At 52.5% G+C, this 13,356-nt stretch overlaps 1 protein-coding gene across 2 annotated transcripts; it reads left to right on the forward strand.

Moving 5' to 3' along the window:
* Window positions 1–100: 100 nt before the first annotated feature.
* REM1 (RRAD and GEM like GTPase 1) lies at window positions 101–9,605 on the forward strand. 2 transcript variants are annotated; one of them, XM_045980069.1, is made up of 5 exons: window positions 101–201; window positions 1,340–1,718; window positions 2,783–2,865; window positions 7,573–7,774; window positions 9,001–9,605. In XM_045980069.1, the coding sequence occupies exons 2-5, from the start codon at window positions 1,379–1,381 to the stop codon at window positions 9,270–9,272; spliced, it is 897 nt and encodes a 298-aa protein (XP_045836025.1). In that variant the 5' UTR covers window positions 101–201; window positions 1,340–1,378; the 3' UTR covers window positions 9,273–9,605. The 2 variants fall into 2 exon arrangements, with proteins under 2 accessions (XP_045836025.1, XP_045836026.1); XM_045980070.1 differs by lacking the exon at window positions 101–201 and adding an exon at window positions 204–336.
* The last annotated feature ends 3,751 nt before the right edge of the window (window positions 9,606–13,356 follow it).

The raw sequence follows: 13,356 nt of genomic DNA on the forward strand, positions 1-13,356 counted from the left end.
GTTGGGCGGCCGAGGCCTCTGGGCGGGGACCCCGGGGCTGCCCTGACGGGGCGGGGCTGGATGGGGCGGGGTCGCGGCTCCTCCCCCGGCCCCGGCGGCTGGGCGGGACCGGCCCGAGGGGCTGCGCGCGGAGGCGGTGGTGCAGCTAGCAGCACCCGGCAGCTGCGGCGGCCGGGGACCCTGGACCCCTCCCCACGCGAGGTAAAGGCCCGCGCAGCCCGCCGCCAACTTAGTCAAGTTGGAGCGGAGTTCGCCAGGCGCCTGCCTCGGGGGCGAGGGAGGGGAGGCTCTGCGGCGCAGGCAGGGGCGAGGGAGGCCTCGAACCCACGTCCCGGGGTAAGGGTCCTTCGGCTTGGGGCCAGGTGGGTTGGAGAGCCTCGGACAAGGAGCCCTCCCGGGATCAGGGGACTCACACCCAGGACCCGGGGCGGGGGAAGCTCGGACTCAGACTCCAGGAATGACACATGCGCCCCCGGGCCCTGTAGGTTCCTTCCCCGCCTCCCTCCAGGACTCTGTCCTATCACCAAAACTGGGGCCCTGCAGCTTCGAAACCCCCACCCCGCAACAGCCGCTGGAGGCCGTCGCGCCAGCCTCTCCTGAATTTTTCACGTAGGGGGCGGGCCGAACACGCCGTTCCCATGGCACCAGGGCGCTCGGGTTACAGCCGAGGGAACCCCCAGACTCCCCTCGCCCTTCGCCCTTCGGAATACCAACCCACTCCATCCTGCCTCTTCCTCGGCCCTCAGGAGATGGGGCGGCGGAAGGGAACCCCCCAGGGGCCCTCAACCCTCCAACCCCGATATGAACCTTGGAGAAGAGAACTGTGGGGAAGGGTAGGACCTGGGCAATTCAGGCGACTTTCGGACGGAGGTCCCATGTTCCAAATGGGAGGGGCACGTCTGTGTACACGGGTGTGTGTGTGCATGCCACCTCGCTGCTGCCCCTCTGCCTGCCTCCGTCTGTGTGTCCTGGCGTTTGGGGTCATCCTCAAGGCATAGGAAGTGACCTGTGGGTGTGCAAGTGTGTGCTTGTGTGGGCATGCCACCTCGCTGCTGCCCCTCTGCCTGTCTCCGTCTGTGTGTCCTGGCGTTTGGGGTCATCCTCAAGGCATAGGAAGTGACCTGTGGGTGTGCAAGCGTGTGCTTGTAGCTTGCACACTCACACGTCCCAGCCTGACCCAGGTTTACTCTGGCCCCAAAGCCAGGAAGCCCCCACCCCAAGGAGCTGAGGCACCTCCTCCTGCCATTTGAACAAGAGAAGGTTTGGAGGAAGTCCTCTTGGGAGCTCATCTGGACCCTGCAGTGCCTGGTTCACTACCATTCTTGCTTCTTGCTTACAGAAGGAAGGAAGGAAGGAACAAAGCCCCTCCCACCCAAGGATGACACTAAACACCCAGCAAGATACAAAGACCTCCCTGCGCCGGCGAGCCAGCACACCCCTGACTCTGTCCCCCCGGGGCCACCAGCCTGGTCTCCTGTGTGCAGCACCTTCCACAAAATCCCAGCATCCGCGGCTGGGCCAGTCAGCCTCCCTCAATCCTCCCAGCCGGCAAGCCTCACCTGCCCCCAATGGTTGGTCCTCTGAATCCAGTGACTCTGAAGGCTCCTGGGAGGCCCTCTACCGCGTGGTACTGCTTGGAGACCCTGGCGTAGGGAAGACCAGCCTGGCCAGCCTTTTTGCCGGGAAGCAAGAGCGGGACCTCCATGAGCAGCTGGGAGGTAGGGACCCAATGGGCTGGGTTGGGATGTGGCCAAAGGAGTGAAAGGCCTATCGTCAGGGGCACAAGGCTGCCAGGAAGAGTTGTGCAACTCACGCACAGCTCAACTTGAAAGGGCATCATTCACATAGACTATGAAGTGAATGGTCCCCACACACACCCCCACAAGACTGGTGCAGTGCACAGTCCGCACAATGGTCTATAGGAGGGAAATGCCTTGAAAAGTGAGAGGTTGCCCATTTCTCGTGGATGAGGTATATGATTAATTTCCATGTCATAAGGGAAGCAATTCTGAGTTCCATGAATCTCAGATGGAAAGAAATGGCAGGCTTGCACCCCACTCAGAAAGTCCCAGCCCTAACTTCCGCTGACTCGCAGATCTTCCTAGCCCCACAGACAACCATCCATGGCTACCACGACCTACAGCCTAAAACTAAGATCCTGCCCCAAATGGGGACTCCCCAGGTTCTCTTATTCCCAAGAGATGCAGTGAGCCAAGAAGGTCAGGGACCCCAGGATGAGGGGAGACAGGGACGGGACAGAAGAAATGAAGAAGGCTTCCTACAGGACCAGCTGAGAGGACACAGGCTGAGTGCAGAGGGAGGTTGGTTAAAAGCAAAGAGAAAGTGGGGACACTCTGGCCAGGCCCCTTCTCTAGCCTTGACCCCTCTGAGTGTGAGAGCCCTAGATGAGAGGTGTACATATTTACCTGTAAGTGTGACAAATGGGGAGACTGAGGCCCGAAGAGGGTAATGTGACCTGCCCAAAGCATACAATAAGTTAGGGACAGAGAGGGACTGGGAGAATTCCCAGCCCAGCTTTAACCCCACCATCCCATGCTCATCAATCAACCAAACTGGCAAAAGCTTTCTCAGCCCCTACTACATGCCAGACATGATGCTGGGAGCTCATGGAGCTTCTTGACCTATCAGGAGAGACACATCAAACAAGTGTGGAGCACAAGTGGGGCCGGGGGGCACCATAACCAGAAAGGGAACTAGAGGGGCCACACCCTCCCCACACCTGCCCCTCCCCCCTGAGATCTGGCTCTTTCCTCGGTTGCAGAAGATGTGTACGAGAGGACACTCACGGTGGACGGAGAGGACACCACGCTCGTGGTCATGGACACCTGGGAGGCTGAGAAACGGGTATGGCACAGTAAGCAGGGCTTGGGGGGAGGGATGCTGAGCCTGGTACCAGACTCCTGTCCCCTCCTAGGACACAAAACAGCAGGGACAGGGCGAGGCCATCCTCAGTAGCCCCCAAAACCCACAGCTTCCAAGCGGCCTTTGCAGCAAAGGCAGAAGAACCTCATGACCCCAAGTCCTTTTCTCACTCCACTGATCCCCTCTGCGGCCATCCCAGGAGGCGCAAACCTCCACCTCGTCTTCAGCACCCTCATCCCACTGCCCCCCCACACACACTGTGCGGAGGAACACTGCATTTAGCACCAAAATGCCTGAGGGTAACCCCCCCCACACACCTTTCTCTTCCTTACCAGTCGTGTGGCTTTGTGCAACTGAGTCACCACCCTCAGTTTTCTCACCTGATAAATGGGTTAATCATTCCTGCCTTCCTTACCAGCTGGTTTTTTTAAAGTTCTTAACCAATTTCACAGCGGTGACCACAGTTTGGAGCATGCAACAATGCTGAACATAGGTGAAGAAATGTAAATTATGATCATTCTTATTCCTCATAACTTGGTAGCTAGTAAAGAAGGAAACCAAAGGATGTCCTCCCCTACCGGGTTCCAGAGTAGGAAGAAAACTGCCCCTGTTATTCTTTTCTTACCTTGTTTGAGTTTTCCTTTGTCTTGCTATGCAGATAATACATGCTTATTGTAGAACTTTGAAGAAATACAACCAAGCAGAGAGAAAGATGTAAAAATCACCTGGGAGCCTATCTCCCTAAAGGGTAGGCCCCGCCCCTAACATGCAGGGAGGCCACGCCTACAGGGTGGGGCTTAGGAGGGCACTGTCTGGTGATTGACAAGAATGGCCGAGAGCTCCAGTGATAGGCAGGAAGGATAGGGAAGATGCTAAGTGGCTGATTCCTTTCCACGAGGATAAAAGGACACCCAGCTCCAAATGAGCATGAGAACGATGATGATGGTACCCTCCAAGTGTCAGCCCCTGTGCTAAGCGCTGGATATATGTATTAAGACGTTCAGTCCAAACAAATACAATAGGTGAGTATTCTGGTCCCATCCTGCTGATGAGGAAATCAAAGCTCAGAGAGGAAATCAAAGCTCAGAGAGCAAATGAGATTCAAACCCAGATCTATACGCCCCCAAACCTGTACTCTTATGCACCAGGACTGTCCCTCTCCATCCCCACTGGGAACATCACCTCTGAGCCTTCAGCTGGGGTTTCACTCCTTCACTCATTCATTCACCAAGAAACACTGGCTGAGTATGAATCATGGGCCAGGACACTGAAGACCCAGCAGTGAGTAGGACAGACATGTCCCTTGGCCTCATGGAGGTCACAGGCTGGTGAGGGGCAAGGGGGTCACTTTTTGAATGCAGTTGAAAATTCAGTGGGCAGAGTCCAGTGAATTAAGGAAAGTGATCAGCCTGGGAGTTCGATTTGGGAGACCAGGGAGGAAGAGTACTGGAACTGGAATTCTGTGCCCAGCTGGCTTTATGGACTTGAGAATGTTTTCTCTTCTCCTTTGGCCCTTGGATTTCCTACAAGCAAAATGGGGAAACTGAACCAATTTCCCTGACTGGTGATGGTGGAGGCAATTTCCGTAGAGGGTCCATGCATTAGCGGTGCAACCGGAATAAGCATCTATCCTTTCAACAGATGGGCCCCTTTGGTGTCAGAGAGGCAGGATGGTGGCTGGTGCCTGGTGGCTCAGTCATTAAGCATCTGCCTTCGTCTCAGATCATGATCCCAAGGTCCTGGGATCGAGCCCCACATTGGGCTCCCTGCTCAGTGGGAAGCCTGATTCTCCCTCTCCCACTCCCCCTACTTGTACCCCACCCCCCGTCAAATAAATAAATAAATAAATAAATAAATATCTTAAAAGAGAGAGAGAGGCAGGATCTGCGAGAACTGGGTGGGCCTTTGGCTTATGCAGTAGTGCCCTAGCTGGCCTGACCATCAGGGTCACCTAGAGAATATTAAAAAATCAAATATTCAGGGGCACCTGAGTGGTTCAGTGGGTTAAAGCCTCTGCCTTCAGCTCAGGTCATGATCCCAGGGTCCTGGCATCAAGCCCCGCATCAGGCTCTCTGATCAGCGGGGAGCCTGCTTCCTCCTCTCTCTCTCTCTCTCTGCCTGCTTCTCTGCCTACTTGTGATGTCTGTCTGTCAAATAAATAAATAAAATCTTTTTTTAAAAAATCAAATATCTGGGGCACCTGGGTGACTCAGTCGGTTAAGCACCAGGCTCCTGATTTCGGCTCAGGTCACGATCTCATGGGACGTGAGATGGAGCCCCGCATAGGGCTTCAGGCTCAGCGGGGAGTCTGCTTGAGATTCTTTCTCTCCCTCTCCCTGTGCTTCTCCTCCCCCCAACTCGCATGCTCTCTCACTTTCTCTCTCTCTCAAATAAATAAATAAACTTTTTAAAAAATTAAATTCTCAGGTCTCACCCCAGACCTAATGAATAAGAACCTACAAAAATGGGGTCCTGTAACCTGTATTTCTAATCACACCCCCAGGAGTCCTACCCACAGATCCATGTTCCAGTGGGCTTCTGTGATCCTAACACATAGCAAATCCTTCATAAACATCTGTGCAATGAATCAATGAATGCTCAAGCCACACACTTTCTTTCTACAGATAGGGAAACTGAGACCCAGAGGGAGGAAGGAACCTGTCCATAGTAAGATAAAGAACTCACATCCATCTGACTTAGCTCATGGTTATTTGGCCTGGGGAAGGGTCAGTCAGGCTGTGGAGAACTTAATCTCTTTGACAGTGTGCTGACCATTGATCTGATGCTTTCCTACTCAACCATCTTACTGGGTTATCAGAAAATTCTTCTGGCTTCTTGCCACCTCAAAAACAGTGCCTCTGCCACACTCGGTATTTCCTACCCCTGGTCTGCTGTCCTCTCCTGTTCATTCCCTCAGACCCTACTCCCCAGTCTGCTCTTACGCCCTCCCCACACTGTACCAGGTTGAGTTCTTCTGACCTCGTCCCCTCTTCCCCCATGGCTCCTCCAGCCACATGCTCCTGCCTCTATATGCTACTTATCACAGGGCATCAAAACTCTTGACTTCTAGGGCCTCCCTTCCAGCCCATGAGCTTTTGGAAGATAGGAATATGGTGTCTTACGAAACAGTTGTAAAGTTGTCACCCAGCTGGTCCAGTCTCAGCATGCTGTCCCTGACAAAAGATTGCCACCCAAAACAGCCTATCAAAATTGCTCCAGTTCTCCCCTTCCTTGTCAAAGAACTTGCAAGGACTGGGGTGCCTGGGTGGCTCAGCCAGTTAAGTGTCTGCCTCCGGCTCGGGTCATGATCCCAGGGTCCTGGGATCGAGCCCCGCATCTGGCTCTCTGCTCAGCGGGGAGCCTGCTTCCTCCTCTCTCTGCCTGCCTCTCTGCTTACTTGTGATCTCTGTCTGTCAAATAAATAAATAAAATCTTAAAAAAAAAAAAAGAACTTGCAAGGACTCTGCTTTTTTTTTTAAAGATTTTATTTAAATCTTTAAATAAAGAGATAAATAATCTTTAATTTAAAGATAATTTTTTAATTTAAAGATAATTAATTTTTAATTTAAAGATAAATAAATCTTTAAATAAAGAGAGAGCAGGGAGCTGAGCAGAGAGCCCGATGCAGGACTCGATCCCAGGACCCTGAGATCATGACCTGAGCCGAAGGCAGCGGCTTAAACCACTGAGCCACCCAGGCGCCCCAAGGACTCTGCTTCTTAAATACTCCACCTTGGGGCACCTGGGTGGCTCAGTCATTAAGTGTCTGCCTTTGGCTCAGGTCATGATCCCAGCGTCCTGGGATTGAGTCCTGCGTTGGGCTCCCTGCTCATTGGGAAACCTGCTTCTCCGTCTTCCCCACCCCCTGCTTATGTTCCTGCTTTCGCTGCCTCTCTCTGTGTCAAATAAATAAATAAAATCTTAAAAGAAAAAAAAAAATACCCGCCTCTCCCACCCCCTTCCCTTACACTCCACAGTTGCTCCTTCACTTCTCTCTTCAACACTGGCCTGGAAAATGCCTTCTCTTGAAATCAGCCTCCCTTCATACTTCTCTCCCTTCCTTTTGCCTCTCTTTTTAAAAGATTTGTTTGTTTGTTTATTTATTTATTTATTTATTTAGAGACGTAGTGAGTGGGGGAGGGGCAGAGGGAAAGGGAGAGAAAATCTCAAGCAGACTCCACACTGAGCGTGAAGCCTAATGTGTGGCTTGGTCCCATAACCCCTTGACCATGACCTGAGCCGAAATCAAGAGTCAGATGCTTAACCCACCGCGCCACCCAGGCGCCCCCACTTTGTCTCTTAATTGCAGAAGGCCACAAGAACTGTCTAGCAAGGCTGAACACTTCTCAGAAACCAGACAGAAGAGCTGAACCCTCCTTAGCGGGCAGGGGAACCAAAGAAATCTTTTGACTCCAGTGCCCGGCCTCCAGAAGCAATCAATGAATGAAAAAATGTAGTGAGCTGTTACTAGCCCAGTTTTCCACAAGAGAAACTAAGGCTCAGAAAGGACCGGTGATTTACCCAAAGTGACACAGAAGAATGGCAGAATTTGTCCCCCAAACCTGTCCAGAGTAAAACCTCAGCCCCAGCGCCCCAATGAGACCCTTCCAGCCCCACTTTCTCAGCCAGGGCCCTCTGGCTGAGAGGTAGGTACCCTTGGAGAATGGGCCTGGGGTCACTCTGTTGCAGGATGAAAGCTGGAGCCAGGATTCGTGCCTGGAGGTGGGCAGTGCCTATGTCATTGTGTACTCCATCGCGGACAGAGGCAGCTTCGAGAGTGCCTCTGAGCTCCGCATTCAGCTGCGGCGCACACATCAGGCGGACCACGTGCCCATCATCCTGGTGGGCAACAAGGCTGACCTGGCACGCTGCCGGGAAGTCTCCGTGGAAGGTGAGCCCTCCACTCCACCCTCCTCCTCCAGCTTTCTCTCAATCTGCTGTCACTGCTCCTCCTCCGGTGCCCTCCATCTCAGGGACTGTCCCTCCACCCTCGCCCCCATCACGCATCTACATGCCTAAGCCTGAAAGCTAGGAACTATTCTTGCTTCCTCTCCCACTCCCCCAAACCAGCCACCAAATCCTGTCAGGTCCACTGCCCTTAACCCCACCTTCCCTTCCCCCTGTACCCATAACCTCTGCCCCATCCTGGCATCTCCACCTTAGCCTGGGCCAGCCCCTGTACTTCTCTCTCCCCATTCAATCCTTTCTCCTCGCCAGCTGTCAAGAGTTTTCTAAAACCATATCTGACATTGTCACTCCTTTGCTTAAAAATTCCCCTATGGTTCTCCCATGCCCTCAGTCAGAGACACTATCCACCAGGCATGATAGGCCCGGTGCCTACAAGCTCTGCAAAGGCTTACATCTGGGGTCTGAAACAATTATTAGCTCCAAAACACAGTGAGAAAGTTGCAAATTAAAATTTCACAAAACTTTAATCATCTACAAAATACAATATTGTGTCAGCTGACAACTACAAACCAAAACGTTTAGTTACAGATAACTTGTACTCAAACTGGGGTAGGGAATATTTCAATACGTTTGATAATATCGTTTGGGACCCCAGAAAGATCTCAAAATGGCCCTTCTTGTAGGGCAAAATCTAAAAATGAAGGAAACTGAGAGCCAGAGAGTATAAGCCAGTTCCACGGGGTCACCAGCATCTAAGGACTAGAACCTAGGCCCCTGTCTCCCAGCCTAATGGCTTCCTGAAGATGGAAGACCATATGCTTTGTGAGCAGACAGCCCCAAACTTCACAGCATAATCCCCAGGAGATTTTGTTAAAACTCTGGTTCACCGACCTCGTCCCAAACCTACCGAATCAGATCTCTGCCGGTGGGTTCAGGAATCTTCATTTTAACAAGCTCCCCCTGACAACCCTGATGCACAACTCAGACCCCTTACCTGGCCTTCAAGCCCCTTCCCAGCCTGTCTTCCCAGCCTCATTCTGCTCCCAGTATCAGTCACTAGCCTGTGAACTAACTCCTCATTTACCTCCGACTCCCCTGGTACCCAGCCCAAGGTAGGACCAAAAGAAAAAGCGCTTAGCTTGAGACTAAACACAACTCTTCCCACCTTTATGTCCCCCTCTACCTGGCCCGCCTGACCCCGCCCCTCAGAGGGCCGCGCCTGCGCAGTGGTGTTCGACTGCAAATTCATCGAGACATCGGCCACGCTGCAGCACAACGTGGCCGAGCTCTTCGAGGGCGTGGTGCGCCAATTGCGCTTGCGCCGCCGGGACAGCGCGGCCCCCGAGACATCAGCCCCTCGAAGGCGGGCGAGCCTGGGCCAGCGCGCTCGTCGCTTCCTGGCCCGCCTGACGGCCCGCAGCGCCAGCCGTCGGGCACTCAAGGCCCGCTCCAAGTCTTGCCACAACCTGGCGGTGCTCTGAAGCCGCGTGCCCCTCGCCCCCAGGGCTAGCGGAACACTGGGCCGCAGTCTGAGCTCCACCGATGCCATCGTGGGGCCACGACGTAGTTGCCTGGAGTCTGCACAGTGGGAGGTGCTTGCCCGCTGCCCAGAGGGCTGGAGCATCTCCCCTAGCCGCAGCTTCAGGCACCCCTCCGCCCCGGGAAGCAGTGGACAGACTATGGGACCGAAGCCTCAAAGTGGACACAGTAGGTTTTTGTTTTTGTTTTTATGCGCCGCAAGCCTTTTTGTAAAAATCTTTGTCCCTGGGCTCTGGCCAACTACCCACAATAAACCAGACCAGAAGGGTATCCAGTCTGAATGCCCAGACCTCTTCTTTTGGGCTCTTCCAGGCATCTCCACGTCCCACTGTCCCATCTACACTGGCTGCAGACTGGGTTAGCCTGCTGACCTGGATTCAAGGTCAGTCAATAAAATCACTGGACGGGTTGCATGTTCAGGCCCTTCTCCCATCCACTGGGCATGGCCCCTGGTGCCGGTCTTTGTGGGAGACCCAGTGGTGCACAGACAACCACAACTCAGTGTGATGACCTCCTATTTTTTTCATCAACCCATTCCTTAGATTATAGGTTCATAAAATCTTATTTAGAAGGAATCTCAGCATTCATCCTCACAATATAGTAGCTCTTGTTTGTTAGGAGCTGTGGTTTAAGCTGTCACAACTAGTAATAATCTTCACAAACCCTGTGTACTAATTAGAAAATTAGAGGCACAGGATGGTGAAGGTTCATACTCAAGATCATAGAGCTACTATAAGGGAAGTTGTCAGGATTCCAGCCCCGGCTTGTCAGGCTAGAGTCTGTGCCCTATCCACAATCCTCTCGGAGAATGTGACAAAAAGCTATAGAATTCCAGGGAAATGAACTTTCAAACACAGGTTTGCTTGTAATTTAAAATGGAGGAGAATGCTAGCCCCATGAAACTCAATCCACTAATCTCCAAGACAGCCACCCCATTTCATCCACCTCACTCATTTTTCTGATGTGGAAACTGACGCCCATCGAAAGGAAGTGAGCATCCCACGGTCACCCAGCCAGCGAGGGTGAGGACTGGACCCCAGGGCCCAGCCTCCTCCTCTGTCTGCGCAGAAAGGACGAGGTAGTGAGGCATCTGGCCTGGCTGCAGTTGTGAGGCTAGGGCTGGGCCTTAGGGGTCAGGTCAGGAGTTTCCAGCTGAAGGGGAAAAGGGGTGTCACTGCTTTGAGAGGAGAACAAGATGCAAATGGTTTGGACCATCATGTCCCTGAGGCCTGACACCCCTGCCCCCAACCAGCTGTCCGCCCACATGCCTCAGCCACCAGGTCCGCGGTGCCAAAGAAGACCGGAGCCTGGGCAGATGAGCCATACCCTCCGTCCTCAAGCCCCCAGTCTTGCCGCCTGGGCACTGGTGGCATTATTCACCCATCCTAACTCCTGTTTGGGGAAGGGAGGAGGAGGGGAGGTCTTCCCCCACCCCAAGCTGTCTCTGGCCTGCACTCGTGGGGGAGGGGCTATAGTTGTGGAAAGTTGGCAGAGGCAGCCGGCAGCAGCCCGGGAGTGGAAAAAATGATATCAAACCCGGAAAAATGCAGGCCGGATGAGGGCCCGAGTCGGCCCTGGGAGGTGAGAGGGAGGGAGGCAGGGAGGGAAGGGGCCCCACAGGCTGAGAAAGGAAGAGGGGCCAGGGAGAGAGCACAGGAGCTGGTTTGGAGAAAACTGCAAGTAATTGCTGTCATTCCTTCCTTTCTTCATCCACAAATATTTATTGAGGGCCTACTAAGTGCAGGGTACCGTGCCAGGCTCTAGGGAGACAGATGGGAATGGAAGCAGTAGGATGCTCTCCCTGGAGCCACCCACCCCCCAATCAGGTGGGGAAAGCAGACTGGGAAACAAATGAATAAAATGATTACAAACTGATAAGGGGCTAAAAATCAGGGTGGTCATGGAAGGCCCAGAGGATAATCCAGTGCGGTCCTCAAAGTCTACAAATGGGGAAGCTGAGAGCCGGGGGGGGGGGTGGGGGTGGCACTTACCCCAGGCTACTCAGAGTGTGGAAGAAGTCCTTGAGACCAGGACTGGGGGTAAAAGGGGAGGAAAGAAAGAAGGAAAGAGCACAGACCAGGGTCAAGGGGAAGGAAGAGCAATGCAGCCAGGACAGCAGGAGAGCTCAGGGGTTGAGGCAGGTCATGGGCCCTGAATCAGAGGATCTGTGCTCAGTGCTCCATCTCTCTGTTTCTTAGCTCTCCCATCTATAAGACAGGATTCACAGCAATTCCCTCCCTCAGGGTCAGTGTGAGGATGAAATGACTTAAGATGTTGGGCACCTGCGTGGCTCAGTCAGTTTAGGTGTCTGCCCCTTTGCCTCAGGTCATAATCTCAGGGTCCTTGGATCTAGCCCCAGGTTGGAGTCCCTGCTTAGTGGGGAGTCTGCTTCTCCCTTTCCCTCTCACCCTCCCTGCCCCTCTCCCTGTACTAGCTTGCTCTCTAATAAATAAATAAAAACTTTTTAAAAATAAAAATAAGGGGCACCTGGGTGGCTCAGTCATTTGGGCATCTGCCTTCTGTTCAGGTCATGATCCCAGGGACCTTCAATCAAGCCCCGTGTCGGGTTCCCTGCTCAGTGGGGCGTCTGCTTCTCCCTCTCCCTCTGCCCCTCCCCTGCTCATGTGCACGCTCTCTCTCTCTCTTAGATAAATAAAATCTATTAAAAAATAAATTACTTAAGATGTGTAAAGTACTTAAAGCAGTTCCTGTGTCTAGAAAGATTCAGTACATATTGATTCCCACTTATCTTAAGACCGTGGGGAAACCAGGCCTTGTTAAGGGTAGGATATTCTGGGACTGAGAAGACTTGCTTGGAAGTCTTTGCCCTGCTATGACACCAGAGGACTTTAGGAAAATCTCTTCCCCTCTTGGGCCTCGGTGTTCCCATCTGTAAAATAAAGGGACTGAATGTAAACTTGTAACCTATGTTCGTGAACTCACCCATTTACTGCCTGTCTCCCCCATGGAAATAAAAGCCCCATGAAGGTAGGGCCCTCAGTGCTGCTCTCTCCCCAGCACCAACAACAGTGCCTGGCTCATAGTAGGTAATCAGTAAATATCTGTTGAGTGGATTGATGAACTGATCTGTAAAATGGCCCTTCCAATCCTGACCTCTCTGATTCCAGGAGTCTGTGACTAAGGCATAGCTAGAAAAACATGTGACAAAACCACAATAGTCCTCCCAGGGACATGGCCCATTAGAGTTTAGAAAGCTCTTTCTCATCCATTAAAAAAAACGCTGGTTTAGGGGTGCCTGGGTGGCTCAGTGGATTAAGCCGCTGCCTTCGGCTCGGGTCATGATCTCAGGGTCCTGGGATCGAGCCCCACATCGGGCTCTCTGCTCCGCGGGGAGCCTGCTTCCTCCTCTCTCTCTGCCTGCTTCTCTGCCTACTTGCGATCTCTCTCTCTGTCAAATAAATAAATAAAATCTTTAAAAAAAAACAAAAACAAAAACAAAAAAAAAAAACGCTGGTTTAGCTCTTTCTATGTGCTAGACCCCTTGCTACATGCTTGGGACACATTTTCTCATCTAATTGTCACCACACCCTTCTACTTAAAAAGTGTCATTTAACAGATGAGCCGATTAACAGATCAAAGCTTAGAAAACAAAAGAAATTTGTCCGAGAAAGGTTTGTCGGGACTTGTACTCAGGTCAGGTTGCAACTGCTTTCTTCATTGTACAGTTGGGGAAACTGAGGCCCAGAGAACGGAGATGAATTGTCCAAAGGCATATAATAACATCAAAGCAATTACATCACTCTTCCGGTGTATTGGGTGCTGTCCTAAGTGCTCTTCAGATATTAAATCCTCAAGACTGGTCATTGCCAGTTTTCGGATAGAGAACCATAACAGAAATGTGCAGGACCCCACCAAGGCTGCACAGTTAGCAAATAGCTGAGTCAGGGTTTGAACCAGGGACGTCTAGAGGTCGGTGGTTTGTTAAAGGCTTGCCTACATTCCACCAGCTGTCAGGACAGCAAGTCCTGAGCAGGCTGGGATAAAAGAGGAGGTGGCTTTGCCCAG

The sequence above is a fragment of the Meles meles genome, chromosome 16 (genome assembly GCF_922984935.1).
Source record: "Meles meles chromosome 16, mMelMel3.1 paternal haplotype, whole genome shotgun sequence".
Taxonomy (NCBI): Eukaryota; Metazoa; Chordata; class Mammalia; order Carnivora; family Mustelidae; genus Meles; species Meles meles.